General features: G+C 45.9%; 1 protein-coding gene across 6 annotated transcripts in view; it reads left to right on the top strand.

Annotated features, from left to right (window-relative positions):
* Positions 1-22,989, top strand: part of PRKAG2 (protein kinase AMP-activated non-catalytic subunit gamma 2) — a 321,755-nt gene that overhangs the window by 272,900 nt on the left and 25,866 nt on the right. For all 6 annotated transcript variants that reach the window (XM_075827366.1, XM_075827367.1, XM_075827368.1 and 3 more), the window contains one exon: positions 20,340-20,449. In XM_075827366.1, coding sequence (XP_075683481.1) covers positions 20,340-20,449 — 110 coding nt within the window. The remainder of the gene's footprint in view (positions 1-20,339; positions 20,450-22,989) is intronic.

Raw genomic sequence — 22,989 nt, 5'->3', positions numbered from 1 at the left:
GGCCGCAACCAGCTTTGTCTTCACACATGAAAAGCGGTTTTACAAAACAGTTCAAAATAAGCCCTAGGCCGTCCAGCCTGTAACTAAACGTACAGCTTCCCTAGCTATCAGGGTGAAAGGCCTTCTGTCCAGCACCTCCCAACAAACGTGTTCTTACCAGAACTTCTGACTCCCACAGGCTGGCAATGCCTTCCTCAGACTGGGGGCACTGTGTGAATATATCACACCTTTCTTAAAGGAGCCTCAACAGCTGGCAGCTAATGAGACTCCTAAGGCAGCCCAAACCCTGGACTGTCCTGAAGATGGAGTGGAACTTTACTTTTCTCTCCCACTCCAGCAACCCAGACCTTTTTGTCGAGTTTCTTGCCTAATAAATAAGGAGAAATGACACTTTCTCTTGTAACGTTCCTTTTAAATATATAATTCTGTGCCCAAATCCTGTCCCTTAGTAGCCACACTGCTACACTATATCCCGTAGCAAAAATCCATAGCATTTCAGTCCTGTGTGGACCCGGCCATATAGAAATGTTGCTGTACTTGTCTTGGCACAGTAGTAAACTGTATTCTAGGTACGCATGTCACGTCCATGCTCTCCTGCCTGTATGGTATTTTTATTCAAAAAATAAAGCAAACATCACTTTGTGAGGCTGAATTGCTGCACAGTGTATACGATAAAGCATATATGTGACCATTATGCCGGGTAAAGCTCCTTGTCTCTAGTGATCATCGTACGTCCCATTTTTATTTTTTGCTACTTAACAGTTTGGTGAAAATGTGTTTTTTCTGAGAGGTGTGATTACACTTCAGATGAGGAAATGTGATCGTTCACAGTAAATGTCACACGTTACGCATTCAACACACTAAAACTATTTCTCATAATGGCCATAATATTAATATAATCTACATGGAGGGGAGTTTCGCAATCTGCCCATTAGAGCTCAGAACATGTCCAACGTAGACCCAGTCCACATCACGTTTTTTTGGCCTACTTTTAGCATCTACTCCGAAGCTCCCGACATATACGTTAAACCTAAGTTGTGACAGATGCCTAACCGTGGCATCCAAACCGAGACATGGGCAGCACAGCAGAACTAAACCTCCAGGGCAAAAGGGCGCCAGCCTACAGGAATCCGACTTATTGATCCCATAACCTAGACAAAACATGGAAAAGAGGAAGCACTGCAGAGTAGAAATCTCAAAAAATGAATTTATTCACCCATATGTGAAAAAGGATACATATTGTGTTTGTAGTATTCAGCCAGTAATGATCAATGCAAAATCAAGTTGATCACACGTTTTGACTCCTATTCATAGCAGAGTTTGATGTCCATCTTGGAAGGGATATTCGGGAATGAGATCACCCAAAGCCCCACTTAAAATCCCATCAATGTCCTCCGTTGTGTAAGCAAAAACATTGGGAGAAGATATATCCATTCCAGTGGACTCCATAGGGGTAATAGAAAAAAACGTGCTCTACGTTTGTGGGATCTATAAGTCTGATTCCTGGAGGTTTAGTTCTGCTGTGCTGCCCATATCTCTACTGTTTGGAGCTTTGCACATAAGAACTATTTTTTTCGAACCTCACCTCTCCTTGTGGTCCATGTGGCCAAACAGAACAAAATGGGTAGGAACCCTTATGCCGTCTCCTGCTATTTAAAAACACCTGGGCCAAATGGGTGGAGTTCTGGTACCAGGAAAAGAGACTATAATGCCTCATACACGTGACCGTTGTGCCACTCGGGCCGTTTTTGACGGGATCCGAGTGACACCCGATAGTCTTCACAGACCCATTCACTTTAGCGGGTGAATAGAGTCCGTGAAAAATGCAAGGAAAGATAGAACATGTCCTATCTTTCCTCGGACTCATACAGCACTCACTGTCGTGTGCATGAGGCGTAATCCATAGTCTCCCTTGTTAAAAATAAAAGTATGCCTTGTGGTATACATTTTATTTTTCTGCTGGATCCCATTGTATGGAAGAGCATAATCTACTACGTTATTCCTTACTTACCTATCTTTACAAAAAAGAAAAAATATGCCAGCAAAGTGGTGGCCAAAAGGACACTCTTTTGGCCTCAGACAGACTAATTAATACTAATTTTATTTATATAGCGCCAAGATATTCCGCAGCACTTTACAATTTAGAGGGTTCATCTACAGACTATATCAGACATTACATAGTGATAAAACTAATTTACAATCCAAATAAGAGGAGTGAGGACCCTGCTCACAAGAGCTTACAATCTATGAGGAAATAAGGGACACACCAAATGTAAAAAAGTGCTTGTTCAGTACAATGGTCCAGCCATCTTTTATACATACGGGGTGATACACATAAAGCTGCATGAGCCGCTCACCAGCCGGTGTCTGTCTATGACCGATATATGAAGTGAATTAGGGTGCAAAGAGTGTGGGGGGTACTGCTAAATGAGGGGGTCAGGTTCTGATGACTAATGTTAAAGGGGGAGCCATGGAAAGGAGTCAGGTTAGGGAATGTTATAGGCCTTTCTAAAAATGTGTTTTCAGGGCACGTTTAAAACTGTGGATGTTGGGAATTAATTTAATTGTCTGCGGTAGCGCATTCCAGAGGACTGGTGCAGCACGAGAAAAGTCTTGGAGACTGGAGTGGGAGGTTCGGACTATGGAGGATGTTAATCTAGGGTCGTTGGCTGAACATAGAGCATGGGTAGAAGTGGTAGACCGAGATGAGGGAGGAGATGTAAGGAGGTGCAGCACTGTGGAGAGCTTTGTGGGTTCGAGTAAGGGTATGTTCACACAGGGTGGATGCGCTGTATAAAAGCACACTGCGTGTCCGCCCTGTGTGCCACAGGGAATTCCTGCTGGAAAACCACATCAAATTACGGTGCAGTATGCCAGACGGAAATGCCCGCGGCAGAAAACTACACAGAAAAAAAAAAGGATACTTACCATGACGTCGCGTCCCTCTGACATCATAACACTCTCTGCAACTCTGGGATAACATTTCATCATCCATTTTATCCCATATGACATGGGATGAAACGTCATCCCAGGAGTCTGGCCTGGAGGATGAAACACAGACTTCTAGGGAAGTACAAGATTTTTTTTCTGAGTTGTGTTTTTTTTTGTGGCAGAATCGCAGCGATTCTGACACAAAAAAAAGCAACATCTGCTATTTGTTGCAGGTTGTACCTTCCCACTAAATTTGAATGGGGAAATCCCGAAACAAATAAGCAGCATTTACGCAAATACAATTGACGTGCTGCGGATCACAAAACCGCACCGCGTCTCAATTTCTGACCGTTTTTCCACTCTGCATTCATGCAGTGGGTGGATGAAATTTGTTCAAATCTCATCCACTTTGCTGCTACTGTATTATGCTGCGGATTCTCCGCAACAAAATCCGTTGCTGAAAATCTGCAGTATTTACGCTACGTGTGAACTGACGCTTATAGGTTTGAATTAAATTCTGAAGGGGATGGGCAACCAGTGCAGTGACTGGTACAGCCCTATGGACACGTTTAGTGTGTGGATCGGGAGCTTTCATGCTATACACTCTCTAAATGTAGGGCAAAAACGTGAACAGGGCCTAAGAACATATACTTAACTAAACGGATCATTGTTTTTATTGTTTTTAAACCGCGCTGGGATCTGTTTGGTTGCTATACCACACAATGGAGAAGATCTATCTGGAATCTATTTGGTTGCTAGGGGAAACTCATGAACACTTGCTTTGCGAAATATCGCCCATTGTGTATCATTGTTGCTCATAGCAACGAATCCTATTTCAGCTTTTATTTTCCAGTACGGGTTTAATAGAGATCTGATTGGTTGGAAAGAGCAAGAAGTACACTTTTTTTGTTAGGTTTTCATCAGGGAGCACATACTGGGCCTCACGCATAATTCGGGGGCCTGCAGTATGTGAATGGATGATAAGTAGAAATGGCTTTCATATTGCTGTCACTTCACCTCCCCCATCCCAACTTGTCTTGTTGCTCTAATTCCTGTGTAAACAGTCACAATCTATTTATATATGTTGTTCTTGGAACTGCATTTTGGTATTTATTTTTTTCTTGACTTCTATCATTATTCCTCATTATTGACAATGGAACTATAGAGAAGTGCTGTAGTTCTGCTGTTCAGCACAAAAGAACTAAATCTGCATCTTCAGATGAAATTAGAATTGCTTTCATTAGGATGAGGAACCCTTCTTCTTAGAAACCGTTTAATTTCTGCTGCCCGTGTCGCACAGATCCTTTTAATCCCTTTCCAAGAATAGCGTAAACAAACCACGGCCTCTCACTATATATTTTTTTAATTTTTGCGGTGAGGGTTTGTGTCACCACTATCACTCTGCGTGAAGGCTGCGTGCACACGTTGCGGAATTTGGTGCAGAATATCTGCTTCACAACTTTGCTGGTGCTGTATTATTCTGCGGATTTGCCGCAGGAAAATACACACAGCAAATCAACACGTAATACACCGTGTGTATTTGGCCTTAGTGAACGTCCACCTTATAACACTGTCATTTGTGGGTCCACAGTTCTCTGCTGATTAATTTCTTAACCATTTCTGATTTATCTTTTCTGATCGTGCTTCAAATTGCCTAAATAAAGATTTAAAAGATAACAAGCTGACTAACTGCAGCGCCACTAGAGGGAGCTAAAGAGCTTACAGCATACTATTTTATTGCATTAAAGTAAGCTCCTAAGCTCCCTCTAGTGGTGACTGTAGGTAGATTTATTATTCAAATTGCGCTAGAATTCTGGCGTACGTGTTGTGCGCCACGTTTATTAACGGTTTTAGACACACTTTTGACATGGTCAACAAGGGGGAGTGGCTTAGCCTCCGCTCCATTCAAACTCCTCCTAGCTGCCGTCTTGCAGCTGGTAGGAAAGGGGACCGGGTCCCCCATTCTGGCGATTGGTGGGGGTCCCAGCAGTTGGATCCCCACCAATCTAGCATCTTTCACCTATCCAGTAGATATGGTGAAAAATGTTGCAGGCTGGAATACCCCTTTAAGGAAATGGTTCCTGTCCATAGACATTCCTCAAGGCTAAGCAGTCTTGAGGCTGTTACTTTTATTATGAGCTGATGAAAGGCGTACAGCAAGCTTACTTACCATGTGCCTGCGACATTCCATCTGGATACACAATGACAGCCCTGTAGCTATGTTTTTCAGCATGTAGGGTGTGTACAGTGATGCAAGGAAAATTACCTACTTCACGGCAGGAATGTCGACGTAAGAAGCCATGGATAAAAGTGCTGGTGTGGGGAAGTGTCATATTGTTGCCTTTAAAAATGTATCACATACTCCTCTCCGAGACATAACAATGCTCTTAATATTAGTCACCATGGGAAATACAAATAAATTTTATGTGAAGCAACTTACTCTAAATGCAGGGGCGTAACTAGGAAAGACTGGGCCCCATAGCAAACTTTTGACTGGGGCCCCCCTCCCCTGGGTGTCACACAACCCCCCCCCCCTTGTAGATAGTGCCTTTTTTACAGCCCCCCCTGTAGATCACGCCATACAGCCCCCCCTGTAGATCACGCCATACAGCCCCCCTGTAGATCACGCCATACAGCCCCCCCCTGTAGATCACGCCATACAGCCCCCCCCTGTAGATCACGCCATACAGCCCCCCCTGTAGATCACGCCATACAGCCCCCCTGTAGATCACGCCATACAGCCCCCCCTGTAGATCACGCCATACAGCCCCCCCTGTAGATCACGCCATACAGCCCCCCCTGTAGATCACGCCATACAGCCCCCCCTGTAGATCACGCCATACAGCCCCCCCTGTAGATCACGCCATACAGCCCCCCCTGTAGATCACGCCATACAGCCCCCCCTGTAGATCACGCCATACAGCCCCCCCTGTAGATCACGCCATACAGCCCCCCCTGTAGATCACGCCATACAGCCCCCCCTGTAGATCACGCCATACAGCCCCCCCTGTAGATCACGCCATACAGCCCCCCCTGTAGATCACGCCATACAGCCCCCCCTGTAGATCACGCCATACAGCCCCCCCTGTAGATCACGCCATACAGCCCCCCCTGTAGATCACGCCATACAGCCCCCCCTGTAGATCACGCCATACAGCCCCCCCTGTAGATCACGCCATACAGCCCCCCCTGTAGATCACGCCATACAGCCCCCCCTGTAGATTACGCCATACAGCCCCCCCTGTAGATTACGCCATACAGCCCCCCCTGTAGATCACGCCATACAGCCCCCCCTGTAGATCACGCCATACAGCCTCCCCTGTAGATCACGCCATACAGCCCCCCCTGTAGATCACGCCATACAGCCCCCCCTGTAGATCACGCCATACAGCCCCCCCTGTAGATCACGCCATACAGCCCCCCCTGTAGATCACGCCATACAGCCCCCCCTGTAGATCACGCCATACAGCCCCCCCTGTAGATCACGCCATACAGCCCCCCCTGTAGATCACGCCATACAGCCCCCCTGTAGATCACGCCATACAGCCCCCCCTGTAGATCACGCCATACAGCCCCCCCTGTAGATCACGCCATACAGCCCCCCCTGTAGATCACGCCATACAGCCCCCCCTGTAGATCACGCCATACAGCCCCCCCTGTAGATCACGCCATACAGCCCCCCCTGTAGATCACGCCATACAGCCCCCCCTGTAGATCACGCCATACAGCCCCCCCTGTAGATCACGCCATACAGCCCCCCCTGTAGATCACGCCATACAGCCCCCCCTGTAGATCACGCCATACAGCCCCCCCTGTAGATCACGCCATACAGCCCCCCCTGTAGATCACGCCATACAGCCCCCCCTGTAGATCACGCCATACAGCCCCCCTGTAGATCACGCCATACAGCCCCCCCTGTAGATCACGCCATACAGCCCCCCCTGTAGATCACGCCATACAGCCCCCCCTGTAGATCACGCCATACAGCCCCCCCTGTAGATCACGCCATACAGCCCCCCCTGTAGATCACGCCATACAGCCCCCCCTGTAGATCACGCCATACAGCCCCCCCTGTAGATCACGCCATACAGCCCCCCCTGTAGATCACGCCATACAGCCCCCCCTGTAGATCACGCCATACAGCCCCCCCTGTAGATCACGCCATACAGCCCCCCCTGTAGATCACGCCATACAGCCCCCCCTGTAGATCACGCCATACAGCCCCCCCTGTAGATCACGCCATACAGCCCCCCCTGTAGATCACGCCATACAGCCCCCCCTGTAGATCACGCCATACAGCCCCCCCTGTAGATCACGCCATACAGCCCCCCCTGTAGATCACGCCATACAGCCCCCCCTGTAGATCACGCCATACAGCCCCCCCTGTAGATCACGCCATACAGCCCCCCCTGTAGATCACGCCATACAGCCCCCCCTGTAGATCACGCCATACAGCCCCCCCTGTAGATCACGCCATACAGCCCCCCCTGTAGATCACGCCATACAGCCCCCCCTGTAGATCACGCCATACAGCCCCCCCTGTAGATCACGCCATACAGCCCCCCCTGTAGATCACGCCATACAGCCCCCCCTGTAGATCACGCCATACAGCCCCCCCTGTAGATCACGCCATACAGCCCCCCCTGTAGATCACGCCATACAGCCCCCCCTGTAGATCACGCCATACAGCCCCCCCTGTAGATCACGCCATACAGCCCCCCCTGTAGATCACGCCATACAGCCCCCCCTGTAGATCACGCCATACAGCCCCCCCTGTAGATCACGCCATACAGCCCCCCCTGTAGATCACGCCATACAGCCCCCCCTGTAGATCACGCCATACAGCCCCCCCTGTAGATCACGCCATACAGCCCCCCCTGTAGATCACGCCATACAGCCCCCCCTGTAGATCACGCCATACAGCCCCCCCTGTAGATCACGCCATACAGCCCCCCCTGTAGATCACGCCATACAGCCCCCCCTGTAGATCACGCCATACAGCCCCCCCTGTAGATCACGCCATACAGCCCCCCCTGTAGATCACGCCATACAGCCCCCCCTGTAGATCACGCCATACAGCCCCCCCTGTAGATCACGCCATACAGCCCCCCCTGTAGATCACGCCATACAGCCCCCCCTGTAGATCACGCCATACAGCCCCCCCTGTAGATCACGCCATACAGCCCCCCTGTAGATCACGCCATACAGCCCCCCCTGTAGATCACGCCATACAGCCCCCCCTGTAGATCACGCCATACAGCCCCCCCTGTAGATCACGCCATACAGCCCCCCCTGTAGATCACGCCATACAGCCCCCCCTGTAGATCACGCCATACAGCCCCCCCTGTAGATCACGCCATACAGCCCCCCCTGTAGATCACGCCATACAGCCCCCCCTGTAGATCACGCCATACAGCCCCCCCTGTAGATCACGCCATACAGCCCCCCCTGTAGATCACGCCATACAGCCCCCCCTGTAGATCACGCCATACAGCCCCCCCTGTAGATCACGCCATACAGCCCCCCCTGTAGATCACGCCATACAGCCCCCCCTGTAGATCACGCCATACAGCCCCCCCTGTAGATCACGCCATACAGCCCCCCCTGTAGATCACGCCATACAGCCCCCCCTGTAGATCACGCCATACAGCCCCCCCTGTAGATCACGCCATACAGCCCCCCCTGTAGATCACGCCATACAGCCCCCCCTGTAGATCACGCCATACAGCCCCCCCTGTAGATCACGCCATACAGCCCCCCCTGTAGATCACGCCATACAGCCCCCCCTGTAGATCACGCCATACAGCCCCCCCTGTAGATCACGCCATACAGCCCCCCCTGTAGATCACGCCATACAGCCCCCCCTGTAGATCACGCCATACAGCCCCCCCCCTGTAGATCACGCCATACAGCCCCCCCCCTGTAGATCACGCCATACAGCCCCCCCCCTGTAGATCACGCCATACAGCCCCCCCCCTGTAGATCACGCCATACAGCCCCCCCCCTGTAGATCACGCCATACAGCCCCCCCCCTGTAGATCACGCCATACAGCCCCCCCCCTGTAGATCACGCCATACAGCCCCCCCCCTGTAGATCACGCCATACAGCCCCCCCCCTGTAGATCACGCCATACAGCGTCCCCCTGTAGGCCACGCCATACAGCGTCCCCCTGTAGGCCACGCCATACAGCGTCCCCCTGTAGGCCACGCCATACAGCGTCCCCCCCTCCCAAAAAAATGCAACCTACAGTGTGTCCTACAAAAGACAGTCCCCCGAAGTTCTCCATGACTAACCTCTGACTTCCGGCGTCTGCGCAGCTCAATAAAAATGAAAGGAGCGCTGGTCACGCGTGTGCACAAGCACGACCGGCGCTCCATTCATTTCTACGGAGCTGCCGACACAGACCCCGGAAGTCCGAGGTTTGTGATGGAGAACTTCAGGCGACTTTCAGTCCCCTGTTCTCCCTATCGCTGCCAGCGATCACACATGTATCCCCTATCCTGTGGATAGGGGATACATGTCTTTTGCTTAATGGCAAGCGGGGAGATACCGCCCTGCTCTGCCGTAGTGTTAAGTAGCGTCGCGCTGTAGCAGCCATAGCAGCTGCTAGCGGAGCCTCTGGTCATGCCTGCGGGCGACACGGGCCCCCTCATGCCGCGGGCCCTGTAGCAGCCGCTACGGCGGTAGTTATGCCACTGTCTAAATGCATATCGTTCATATTGTGCTCCTTAAAGGGGTTGTCCAGTCACTAAAAACGGATAGACCATTTATAGCTGATGGGTCGGGATCTGACTCCCAGGACCCCCGCCTATCAGCTGTTTTGAAGGGGGTGCAGCGCTCGTACGATAGCTGCTTCCCCTTCGTTTCTACTTGCCACTGTGAATAGTCGACACACTTGTAGCGGCGATTCACAGGTATTGCAGCCTTTTCTCCCATTCCCTTCAATGAATAGCCGCTACATGGTATAATGGGAGCCTACGGGTATGTTTGACGTATGCGATGGGAGCTTTTCGGACGCATATGTGAAACGTACAGGTACCATGGAGTCTCCTGTAAAGTTAGCCACTGCTTGCTGTATCTATTGGTATAAAGCATATCACAAATCAGCTGGTTCGGTGTCCGGCAACATTATGGCCTGCTCCGCGTGTGCAGGTTGTAGTGGAGGCTCTGGCTCAGCCGCCGTCGGTCTGGTCAGGATCCCGGACTTTTTGGCGTTCCCTTTCGCCATCAAAAGATCCCTGAGGGGAGGCAGGAGGAATTCCGGTGGAATTTGAGCGGGGTGTACTAGCTGAATATAGCTGGATACTCCCGGTGAGGTGCGGAGCTCTAGAGAAGTGCGTCCAACATTAGCCTCGCGCGCATGCGACTCTCCCGTATGACCGTTTTTAATAGACGTTTGTCATCCCTTTGCCATCTGATTTTCACAGCCGTTAATATCCTATGTCATATTTTGGTCCCAACCCCCTGAAAACACCACAGTCTGCCCTTTAGATTGTGTCACAACCACCCTTCCCTTGCAGGGGATTCTGTTCTTGGAGGAGCCCCTGACGTCGCCGACGCTCTGGCCCGGGGATTCTGCCATCTTAAAGTGTAGCTAAACGTTTGACAAACTTCTGACATGTCAGTGACCGGTCAGAAGCTTGGATTGGTGGGGGTCCGAGCACTGAGACCCCCACCTATCGTAAGAACAGAGCAGCTGAAGCACCTGTTCGGCTTTTTCCAGAAAGCCGATGTATCGGAGTACGGGCTCATAGACTTTCTATTCAGTCCGTACACCGATACGAGCGCTACAGGTGCTATGTTCTAGCGATTAGTGGGCGTCTCAGTGTTTGGATCCCCACCAATCCAAGCTTCTGACCGGTCACTGACATGTCAGAAGTTTGTCAAACGTTTAGCTACACTTTAACGTCACTGTCCATATATGTTCAGTGACGCCAGGGGCCCCTCCAGGAGTGGAATCCCTGGCCAGAGTGTATCTGTCACCCACCAGACTATTATGGTATTTATTTAACATAAACAGCCCTTGAAGAGTATATTAAACGTATACTATACAGTGGTATACATCGCCTGTAGGCTCCCATGTTTAAAAAGAAATATATACCACGCGGTTTACTATGCTATTTCGTACATTAACCCTTTCAGGACCAGACTAATTTTTGTTTTTATGCTTTTTGTTTTTTCCCTCCCCCGCCTTCAAAAGGTCATAACTTTTTTTTTTTTTATTGACCCAGCCATATAAGGCCTTAATTTTTACAGGACAAGTTGTACTTTCTAATGGTACTATTTAATATTCATATGGGGTAGAATACAAAAAAAACAGACGTTCCGCCATTTTCTTATGGCTTTACTTTTTACGGTGTTTGCTGTATGGGGAAAATGAAGTGTTACCTTTTATTCTGCGGGTCAGTATGATCAGTGATACCAAATTTATATAGTTTTTGTTATGTTTTAGTACATTTTAAAAAAAATGTTTTTAAAGTTTGAAAGAAATGGAAACCTTTTTGGATCGCCATATTGTGACCCCCCCTATAACCTGTTTTTGTTTTTTTGCATTTTTTTTCTCATATTTCTGTGTATAGGGTTGTGTAAGGCGTGTGTTTTTTTTTTTTTTTTTGTTTTTTGTCGTTTTTGTTACAATTTTGGGGAATGTCTGGCATTTTGATCACTTTTCATTCATACATTTTTAAAATTTTTTTTTATGGGAGTTGGAAGTGGGCAAAAAAAACGTCGATTCGGACATTTTTTTTTTTTTTTTACTTTTATTTAGCCCCCCTAGGGGGCTTGAATCCGTGATCATTAGATCGCTTTTGCCATAGACTGCAAAATCACAGTATTGCAGTTCATGGTAAAATTAGTGCATTGCTATTGAGACCTGCCACGGCCAGGTCTCAATAGCAATCTTCCTTTAGTAGGGCTGGGAGCGTTCACAAGGCTCCCAGCTGCTAGAGGAATACACCGGCTCCAGCGATCTGGCCGTGCAAGAGCCGGTGACCGGCCCCGAAGTGAAGGGGGCAGTAAAAACCCCTCAGATGCCGGTGATCACATCTGACACCGGCATCTGAGGGGTTAAATGCTTGTGATCAGAAATTTTTCTGAATGCAAGCATTGTCGCTGGGTCCCCTCTGTGTAACACAGCAGAGACCTGGCAGCTATGGCTCTGCTTCTGAGCGGTCGCCATATTTAAATACCCTATCCCGACGTAAATCTACAGATCAGCGATGGGAAAGGCTTAAAAAAATATATCTCTGTCAGATTTTTCTACAGCACACTGAATTTCTGTCACATTTTTATTCTCTGCTCTCTAAGGCCGTAGCCGTAATCCCGCGGGCCCTGCTCCCGTTATAAAGTAAAAAATAAATAAATAGGACATGTCCTATTTTTTTTAAGGAAGCTTTCTACGGCCCGGACACCTTCTCGTAAATATTCATTGAAATGAATAGGACTGTAATTACGGATAAAATCTACGGTCGTGTGCATGGGGCCTTACTCTGTGTTATCAGCCACTTAAAGTTCTAACTGCCTGCTTTGTCAGTAGGGAGATCTTGTATCAATATTATGCAGCAATACTTTCATGAGTTATGTTAGGAACTCTTCTAAAAATAGGGGTTGCGCTATTTAAAGGTGTGTGTGTGTGTGTGTGTGTGTGTACGTACTGTAAATATGTGTAGTGAGGACTAACACATAAGAGGCAAGGTCTGTGTATAAACTAAGAGCGAAGTAACCAGATTACCGTCTCAGGCCCCATGCACACCACCGTGCCCGCAATTGCGGGCACGGCCGGCCGCCGTCTGCCATCCACATTTTCGGGCCGTGCTCCCATACAAAGTATGGGAGCACGGCCCGCAAAATGCAAAAGAACAGATATGTTCCATAATTTTCGGAACATTTCTACGGCACATCCGTAGCGCTATGGAAAAGTTGTCCGCGTTCAATGAAAGTGAATGGTTCCATTTTTGTGGACCACAAAAACGGAGGTTTTTTATGGTCGTGTGCATGGGGCCTAATGTAGTATTACCTTGTCCGTTCTGTGAAATGGCCATGAATGATAACACAACAGGGCAGATTTACCAAAACTGGTGAAAGGAAAAGTAGAGCAGTTGCCCATAGCAACCAATCCAATTCTAGTTCTCATTTTTCAAAAGCTCTTTTGAAAATGAACAAAACAACTTGATTGGGCGATATATACAACTCCTTTGCACCAGGTTTAATAAATTCCCCCCCCCCCCCCAGGCATATAAGATAGATAGCTATAGATCGGGGCGGTTAGGATATTCACGCACGGTTCTGTACTATTTCTAGCATTCCGATTTATTTATATTTCTGTTCTGCGTATAATACATTCATGGTTCACCCCCATCAGTGTTCTGAACCTACATACAGTCTGATGTATACATTATTTAAAACTGGAAGTCTAGCTGTATGTTCTTAGGTCCCCTGTTGTTTTTGTTCCGATGAGCTTATTACATGATGCATGGAAACCAGGGAACAAAACCTGTCGGGGTACATGTAATGTATTTATTCCTTTTTTGGGAGGAGGGGAGGGGGTGGAAAGAAACAGCAATTCCGCCATGGTTCATCTGTATTTGTTCTTACAGCTCTCACTGTTTGGTATATTTATTTATATTTTTCGGGTCGTTATCTATTGTGGTTTTTTTTTTACTAGTACTTTTGCACAGCCTGTTTTTTGCAGGCAGAAAAATCCGCTCCGGTTTTTTTGAAGTGGTTTTGCACCACACTTTTTTACCCGATTTTAGACACTTTTTTCTTTTTTTTTTTTTGTCCTATTTCTTCATCAGACAAGGTGAAATTCTGCATGTAAAAAACGCGTCAAATTGCGGCAAAGAAACGCGTCAAATGTTTATTTCTGTCTCCCATTGATTTCAATGGGGGTTTTTGAGGTGGAAATTGCCTCAAGATAGGGCATGTCGCTTCTTTTTCCCGTAAGCGTTGTTTTTGCTCGCAGTAAAAAAAATCTCCTCCACCTCCCGTTGAAATCAATGGGAGTCCATTTCGGACGAAAGAAACTATGTGAACAGGGCCTTAGGCTTCGTTCACATCTGCGCTAGGGCTCCGTTCCGACGTTCTGTTGGAGGTTTCCATTGGAACGGAGCCCTGATAGACATTGATTTCAATGGTGACGGATCCAGTGCCAATGGTTTCCGTTTGTCTCCGTTGTGCAAGGGTTCCGTCGTTTTGACGGAATCAATAGTGTACTTTTTTTGGAGGAAGAGTTGTCGTTTTTGTAACATTTTAAGGTACATAGGACTTTATTGATTTACATTTATTGTTTTTTTTTGTGGACGGAGGCAAACCAAAAAAACAGCAATTCTGGTATTGGGTTTTTGTTTTTTAAGATGTTCATTGTTCAGGATAAATAATGTGATCATTTTATTCTAGTTTTTCCAAATGTGTTGTTTTTTTTTTTTTTTAGTTTTTTTCCCCCCCTAATAAGGCAAGGAGAAAATATTCCATTTTAGTCCCTCTATGGGACTTTGAACATGCAATCCTTTTGATGGCTTCTATAATACACTGCATTACTTTTGAATTGCAGTGTATTATGCCTGTTATTAGGCTATGGCAACCGAAGGTGTAACAATGGCCTCCGTCTGCCAAGTACGGTAGCCTGTTAGGCCCTGCCAGAGGCCTGGCTGTCTGTGTATAACTGACAGCTCTATTACACTGCACTACCTATATAGTGCAGTGTATTAGGGCTCAGTGCCCTCCAAGGGCTTCGTGCCTTCCAAGTCCCCTAGTGGGACAAAAAAATAAGTTTAAAAAAAGCTAATAAAAATGTAAAAAAATAAAGTTTCGAGTTAAAAAAATAAAAAAAGGCCTTTTTTTTCCCATAATAAGGCCCCATGCACACGACCGTATTTTTTCCCTCCTGTAAATACGGGTCCTTTGTCACACATTTTTTTTTTTAACCCATATTTACAGACCAGTGCCCGCAAATACGGGTCCGTTGTGATACGTATTCCAACCGTATTTACGGACCCGTAAAAAAAGGGGGCTGGAAATGATGTCTCATGATCACTCAGACGCCGTTTTCTCTGCTTCTCTTTATTCAAAAATTTAAATCCCCTGACGTCGCCTAGCAGTGCTCCTGTAATTACGGGTGCACACGTGTAGCCATCCGTAATTACGGGAGCCCCATGGACTTCTATGGGCCTGCCCGTGCCATAATTACGGCCTGAAATGTTCTATATTTTTCAACGGCCTGGGCACCTTCCCGTACGCAAACGGAAAAGTACCCGTGGCCAATAGAAGTCTATGGGACCTTAATTACAGGACGTAATTACGAGCGTTTTTACGGTCGTGTGCATGGGGCCTAAGTCTCTTACTATAGGAAAAAAAAAGTACACATTTTTGTATCTCTGCGTCCGTAACAACCCAAACTATAACGTTATTTGTCCCGCGCGGTGAATGCCGTAAAAAAAACAATGCCAGAAGCGCTGTTTTTTGTTAATCTCGCCTCCAAAAAATGGAATGAAAAAAGTGTCATGTACCAATGAAAACAGATTGTCACGCAAAAAATAAGCCCTCACATTGCTCCGTGAACGAAAACATTTATTAAAAAAATCTGCAGCCTATCGAGAGTCCCTGCGGATCTGTACTCCAGTCACTTAGATTTTACTGTAGTTTGTTGAATTCTGGCTATGCTGGTCACTTTTTGTGTACCCACACGTGAGTCGGATTTTTACGGATTCTCCACAGCATTTCTCCTGCAAAAATCCGCACTTGTTACATTCTACTTTTTAAAAGGGTAAAATCTGCAGTGAAAATCCAGAACAGAAGGAGCATGGTGCGGAAAATGTTCAACAACATATAGATGAGATTATTTCAATCTCATCCACTTGAGTATAAGGGTATGTTTACACAGGGCACATATACTGCATAAAATCACACAGTGTAGCCGCCCTGGTCGCCGCAGCGAATTCCCGATGAAAAACTGCACCAAATTGTGGTGCAGTTTTTCTGCCTGAATGTCAGCGGTGTAAAATAGCAAGTAAAAAAAATAAAAAAAAAGTAGTCATGGTGACCCGTTCCTCTGATGTCCTGGGATGACGTTTGATCCCAGGTGACCGCTGCAGCCTGTGATTAGAGGCCGGGCTGGACACAGAAGCAGAGTTCCGGGTAAGTATAAGATTATTTTTTTTAATTCTGAGTTCCGATTTTTGCGGCAGAATCGCAGCTTTTCTGGCCCAAAAATTGCAACAAAGAGCAGCGATTCCCCAGGATAAATTGACATGCGGCAGATTAAAAAAAACTTACTGCAGGTTTATTTGCAAACTGTTTTTTTGGCAGGTTTTTTACACAGCGTGAGATTTGAATCGCATCCACTTTGCTGCTACTTGAATATGCTGCAGATTTTCTGCAATGAAATCCGTTGTGAAAAATCCGCAGTATTTATGCTACGTGTGAACCCGGCTTTACCAGTCTTTGCTACAGATTTTCCATTTGCAAGTCTGGACAGACAATGTGCAACGCAAATAATCCGCTGCCATACGGCTTCTACATCAAATCACCGTGTCGACTTCCTGTTCTATTATTCTTTTTTTTTTATTTATTTTTTATTTTTTTTTGCATCATCGCATATTTGCTGTTTTCAGAAATTTTAAGAATTTGAAGCTGGTAGATGCTGACAGAACAGATGGCAGCGCTCACAGAATCCTCGCTGTAACCACGAGTGACCCTTCTGGTGTAAGTGACACGATGACATACATGAGATGCTTATTTTTCTTGGGCAGTGTCATAAAATGAACAATTTCCTTGTGACCTGTGAAGGAACAGGAGTTATTTTTTTTTTTTAATAAAGAATAGCAATCTCTTGTGGGATAACGCTTGTGGTGATGATGAGGGAGGATATATAAAATACATGTAACAGACATAATCTGCTGTAATCGATAAACTGAGCTGTAGGCATTTGGGGGGGGGGGGGGAGTTATCCAATAATTGATTACTATTTTCTGGCCTAGAAAAGTTGCGTGCCACGTTTTGGTCTGTAATATACGACTTTTTATTTTTAAAAGTGGGCGGAGTTAAGCAGGGCGGGGCCAGCAAGTGTTTAACAAATTTATAATACCTAAAGACAGAAGATAGCGCTAATCTATGCTGCACATAGCCGACGTATTGGGGAATTTATGAAACTTTACGCAACTTTAGTGGCGTATAAAGGTTGCAAATACTTTTCTCGCCACTTTTGGAAAGTGGGCACGGTTAGGCTGGAGGGGCCTGGAGCAAGAGTCAGCCCCACGCATTTACTATAATTTATGCCATAAATTCTTGTAAATTATAGTGAAAATTTGCGTAGATTTGAATTTCTGGCGCACAAACAGCCACAAATTCGCCAAATTAAGAGGCGCATGCATCTCTTTATAAATTTGGTGAATTTTAATCCAACCTAGTTAGGGTTAAGACTGGCGTTTGAAATGCCAGTCTTAATGTAATAAATCTCCCAGTTTGTAAATCCACTGAGAGGTCTTTTGGCCAGTTACCATGCACATTCTGCTCAGCCCCACACCTTCTATGCATTGCTCCCACATGTTAATTTACTCAGTCTGTTCCATGTAAGGGGGATATGTACATAGGACAGTGGCCACTGGTGTAGCCCTAAGGGGTGCACAGGGCACAATCATGCCTGTGCCCATATGCCTAGGAGCCACATGGTAGAAAAGCAGTGATTTGAGGGGGTTCAGTGATGTCGCATATTAACTCTGATGAGAACTTATAATAAAATGATACAGACAAATGAAAGTTTTTAGTTTACATATTTTATATTCGGTTACAGTATAATGTAGCACATGAAAACATGGTTAGGGGACGGGTGTTTTTTTTTTCCACTCGGTCAATGCCTCTGGCTATGTATATTTAGAGGGGTGTATTCAGTTCTATATCGTCCATAGAGGAAGAATACTTGCCCAGATAAATTTCCGTCCTGACCGATACAACCGGCCCAGAGATCATTGGGGACCAAATTGTAGCAGACGCTGTCTCCGGAAATCCAGACCTGTCATTTTAGCTATGCTCTCCAAAAGTAACCTATAAATACATGGGGTGCAAAAGTGGCTATCTACATCGGCTTTAATTCCGCAGAAATTCTATATTTTATTTACTTTTCTTTTTTTTTTTTTTTTTTTTACAGCATGTCAAAAATAGTCAAATCCATTTGTGTTTTGTAGAACAAATTCTGGGCATGCTGAAATATCCTGGGAACAAAACCTAATTATCTTAATTGCCAAAAAGTATGGTAATTATGGGAAAGCAGCGTCTGTGGATTAAGATTTTTTTTTTCCCCATCAGGAATTCTTTGTCATAATGCAGAATGATTTTCTCTGCACTTCCTTTGATGGGTTTTAGCACATAATAGGATATCCGTGTTGGCTTGACGTGAGCGCTCATACTGTAGGGGTCTGTAACGCAGCAGGTTCAGCACTTCTGTGGTGTCCTCATCTGATAACTCTGCAGCCGGACATTATATATAACGGAACACAGACAATGGGCCATGTTACTTTGATCCTTCCCACATATACATTAGATTGTAGCCATCAAACCCCGGAATAAATAATGTTCACGTTAAAAGGATTTTCTCATGAAGACGACCCCCTTTTCATATGCCCTGTTAAGGAATATGGACATCAGAGGGGCTTCTCAGGTCCCTGTCCATTAGTCACAGCATAGTGCTGCGGTAAACCATGGGTCTCACTCTGGCAGACCTGGCCTGTCTATGTATTATTATATTTCCACTGCAATGGCCACTCCACGGCAATAACAGCTGGACTCCAGGAGTTTCTGAAGTTGGACACGCAGTAGCTATGTGATCCCCTGGCCGGCTTTAATATAAAAAGGGGTAAGGTATACTATCCTACAATGGAAGTCAATAGCAGATGTACTCAACTGTGTAAACATATAGCTGCATATGAATACATCCCTTTTGATAGTATACATATGCCTCAACTTGTCCAAACTTAGTGTGAACTTCGCCTAATATGCAAATACATAAAGGCAAATGTGCATGTAAATGGAGCATGGGGAGGTAATTGCCAGCTGGGTCGTAGTTACCTAGGCTTTTTTGGGGGGAGGGGGGGGGGTTTGTGCCACGATTTGTTATCATTGCAAACCTGACATTTTGGTTGGAAAACACAACCAATGAAAAAAATAAAAACACAAGGACATAAAAAAAAGTTATACGCCAAACATATCCATAGGCACCATTCACCCAGCATATGCCAGATGAATGTTCTACTCTGCTATTCCATACAGAGACATAGTGTAAAAGCAAAAAAAATATACCGGTAACTTTTTTTTTTTTACTATAGGGTCTAATTGACGATGCCTGCCATTATATGCCTATACACTGGCAAACGTGGTACCTGTGACGTAAGGTTGCAGAGAGAGTCCGTAAATTCCCTGTTATTGTCTTCCGTTGGAGTTATAATTCAGAAGTGTGAACAGAGCCTAACTCACATTTCACATACTATTAAGTAAATGGAAAGAGGTCCCTGCCAGTAAGAGCTTCTAGTCTAGATGAGACGACACGGCATCTTACAGGCTGTATGGTCAGTCACTCAGCTGGCGTTTCTACCTGCCATGTACACGGCATGCCTGTCAAAGCCTTGATTAGTTGCTTTGGCAAGAAAAACGAACGGTAAAGTAAGAGGGTACAAATATTGCAGCACAATTCATTACTACATATCATGGTGCAGTGCGGCCCCAGGCTACGGGGGAGCGGTGACTTGATGGGTTGCTAATGGCAACTTCACCATTTTTATTCATCTTCTACATTGATTCCAGATTTCCTCCATTATGATGCTTGGCATGTACTACATCGCGCCTCCATTCTGCAGCAGTCGGTGAATCACCAGACCGTACCTTTTTATCTATAGCGCTAAATGACAACGCTTTTATACCCGAGGATGTGGTCGTATGTTGTGTGATTTTCTTTAGGGAATGAGCAGGAGGTGAACTGTATAGACCGTGAATCTCTGATGTATAGTGTTAGTTGAGGGCTACAGCGCCTTACATTTATTTATAGATCGATAAATAGCCTTCTTCACGCTTCTGTACTCCATGGGGCACTGACTGGTAAATGGCGTGTCTCCTGCGTGGATGAAAAATTAGAACAAAACTGCATTTATACGGAAGAAATATGTGTAAATATTCTTAATTTCAAGTTTATACGAATATATAAATGAATAAGGCAGTTCTCTTTATTAATGACATTACAGATGAACTATAAGGCTGTGTATGTATGTAATAATGTGTACATGTTTGTGTGTATATATATATATATATATTTTGTGTATGTATGTGCGTGTAGATATAGATTCTTCCATGTATGTATACACCGTAACCACATTATGGTCTCGTACACATCCAGACATTTCTAACCGTGACTTGTATCTTCTAGCTGTTGAAGAATCGGAGAGTGACATATACATGCGCTTCATGAAATCCCACAAGTGTTATGACATTGTGCCCACCAGCTCCAAACTTGTTGTGTTTGACACTACGTTACAAGTGAGTTCTCCATCTAATTATTTATGTTTATATTGAATTGTGTATGTGTTTGTACAGGGTCAATTCTAGCTTTTCTGCTGCCTGAGGTGCAAATTAAATTGGCGCCCCTCAGATCTTTTGACATCCCCATGGCTGTTCTACATCACTAGCAGCCTCACAAAAAATCATACTACCCGTTATCTCGCTGCAGATCATACAGTGACTACAGTACAGATTTAGAGGAAGAATAAACATTTACATTAAGTGACTCATGGGTGACGTCTCCATCCGTTCCAGACCTCTATGATGACTTCTCCCGGCCATGGTCAATTTCTGCATTTTTCCGCTCAGATGACTTCAGCTTCTCACTTTTCAAACGTTATCTTCGTTTAAAGGTGCAGAAAAGTTCTCATGGTGCCACACACAACGCCCCTAAATATAATAGTGCCATACACTGCACCTCTAATTCTAATAGAACCATACACTGTGTCCCTGACTATAATGGCACCATACACTGTGTCCCACACACTTGTAGTGCCCCATAGAGCCTCCTGTAGATACCGCCCCACATACATAGTGCCCCCTATAGAGGCTCCTGTAGATAGTGCCCTACGTAGATACCCTTGTAGATAGTAGCCCTTGTAGAGCGTGCCCCGCATACGTCCCCTCGTAGAGCGTGCCCCGCATACGTCCCCTCGTAGAGCGTGCCCCGCATACAGCCCCTCGTAGAGCGTGCCCCGCATACAGCCCCTCGTAGAGCGTGCCCCGCATACAGCCCCTCGTAGAGCGTGCCCCGCATACAGCCCCTCGTAGAGCGTGCCCCGCATACAGCCCCTCGTAGAGCGTGCCCCGCATACAGCCCCTCACACTTTTAACAGAAAAATAAAAACTTTACATACTCTCGTAAACCTGTTTCCGCGCCATCCTCATGCAATGCAGGTCTGCTGGGCTGAACGACGCGCTGCTTGTGGTGTTAAAAGACGCTGAGTGGCAGGGTGGGTCATTCTGCCCGGCCAATCGGCGCCTTTCAACGCTGCGTTGATGAAAGGCAATGTTTGGCAGGCTGCCTGCCGTGTCATTTGACAACGCAATGATGACATCGCGCTGCTTACATCATTGAAAGGCGCTGAACGTGCCTGGCCATTCAGCGCTTCTGCTCCTAATTGTATCTGCGTCCTATAGACGCAGGTACAATTCTAGTGCAGGAGGGGGTGGTGGCTCATCTCGTCTCATGGACGGTGCGGCCCTGTGTTTGTATGCATTGACTTCTCTTCCTATCAGGCCAGTGCCGATAAATCGCCCGTAAAACGTGCTGATTGACAAAGCACATTGATCAACTCCAGTTTACTACATTCGTATGTTGCAATTATGGTGCGTTTTTTTCACACAATGGTTAGTCCCGCCGCCGCCCCCCTCATACAGTTTACATTATTATCGACTGTACATTCCCTATTTACACGAGCGGAAGTGCTGCCGACAAACTGATCATAAAAGATGCAGTTAATGACAAACGAGCGAGTTCTCGTTACTCTGAATGTAATCCACTTTACTAGTTGTTGTGTAGTCAAACCAGGGCGGGGGAGTTATACAATGCTTGTGACTTGACCTAGTGTCTGTGAGGGATGAAAGGGGGCATGAATCGCACTACATTCCTGCCCCCTACTATTGTTGTTTTTTTTTTGAGGTGATCACAAGTTTCTTCGCGGTTGCTTATTGTTTGAGCATTAAGACTTGTTAGGAACAATTGTTTCATGCACAAAACTGTCAGGGATTTCTCCTTCAAAGCCCGACATCCTTCCTGTTATTCTCTAAAATCTTCAAAGAACGGAATTCCCTTTTCCTAGGTTTTAAAATTCTTAAAAGCCGTCTGAAGACTTATTAGTTTCAAGCTGTTTTGTTTTTTTTCTGTTGATTTCCCTTTGTTTTTTTGTTTTTGTTTATTTTTTTGTTAATTTTCATGTTTTGGTCGGTTTATGGGTCAGAGTTTATATTATGTCTTGTGCCGACGTTTAACCACAAGCAAATGTTTTCTTGTCCTTCTTGAACTGCAGACACAATTCTACTATTTTGGTTGTGGTGTAGGAACATTCTTCCTGCAGACAGTACGGGTTTTTATAACCTCTAAATTATTGGATCGTTGGTCTGTAGTGATGTCATTAGTTCCTGGTGGATTGATTGGCTGGATTCTTTTATGAATGATGTTCAGCTGCCCAAAACTTATATCATACCACAGCAGTTATTTTACAGTGTATGTATGGTATATGTATGTGGATTGTAAACTTCAGAAAACCATTTAGATAACTCCCCTTTTTTTAAAAAATTTCTTTATTTACTTATAATGTGGTGACAGAGCCTCTTTAAAGTGCCCTATCCCCTACATAATCTAATTGGCGCTGTAATGTAGATAACAGCAGTGGTTTTTATTTTGAAAAACGATCATTTTTTTAGCACGTTTTGAGCAATTTTAGATTTCTGCTAATTAGTTTTTTAATAGACCACTAGGCGTGTTTTTACTTTTTACCAACTGGGCGTTGTACAGAGGAGTGTATGAGGCTGACCAA

Source organism: Rhinoderma darwinii, chromosome 5, assembly GCF_050947455.1.
Source record: "Rhinoderma darwinii isolate aRhiDar2 chromosome 5, aRhiDar2.hap1, whole genome shotgun sequence".
Taxonomy (NCBI): domain Eukaryota; kingdom Metazoa; phylum Chordata; class Amphibia; order Anura; family Rhinodermatidae; genus Rhinoderma; species Rhinoderma darwinii.
Note: the sequence above shows the minus strand (reverse complement) of the source record. Positions and strands in the feature narration are given on the sequence as shown.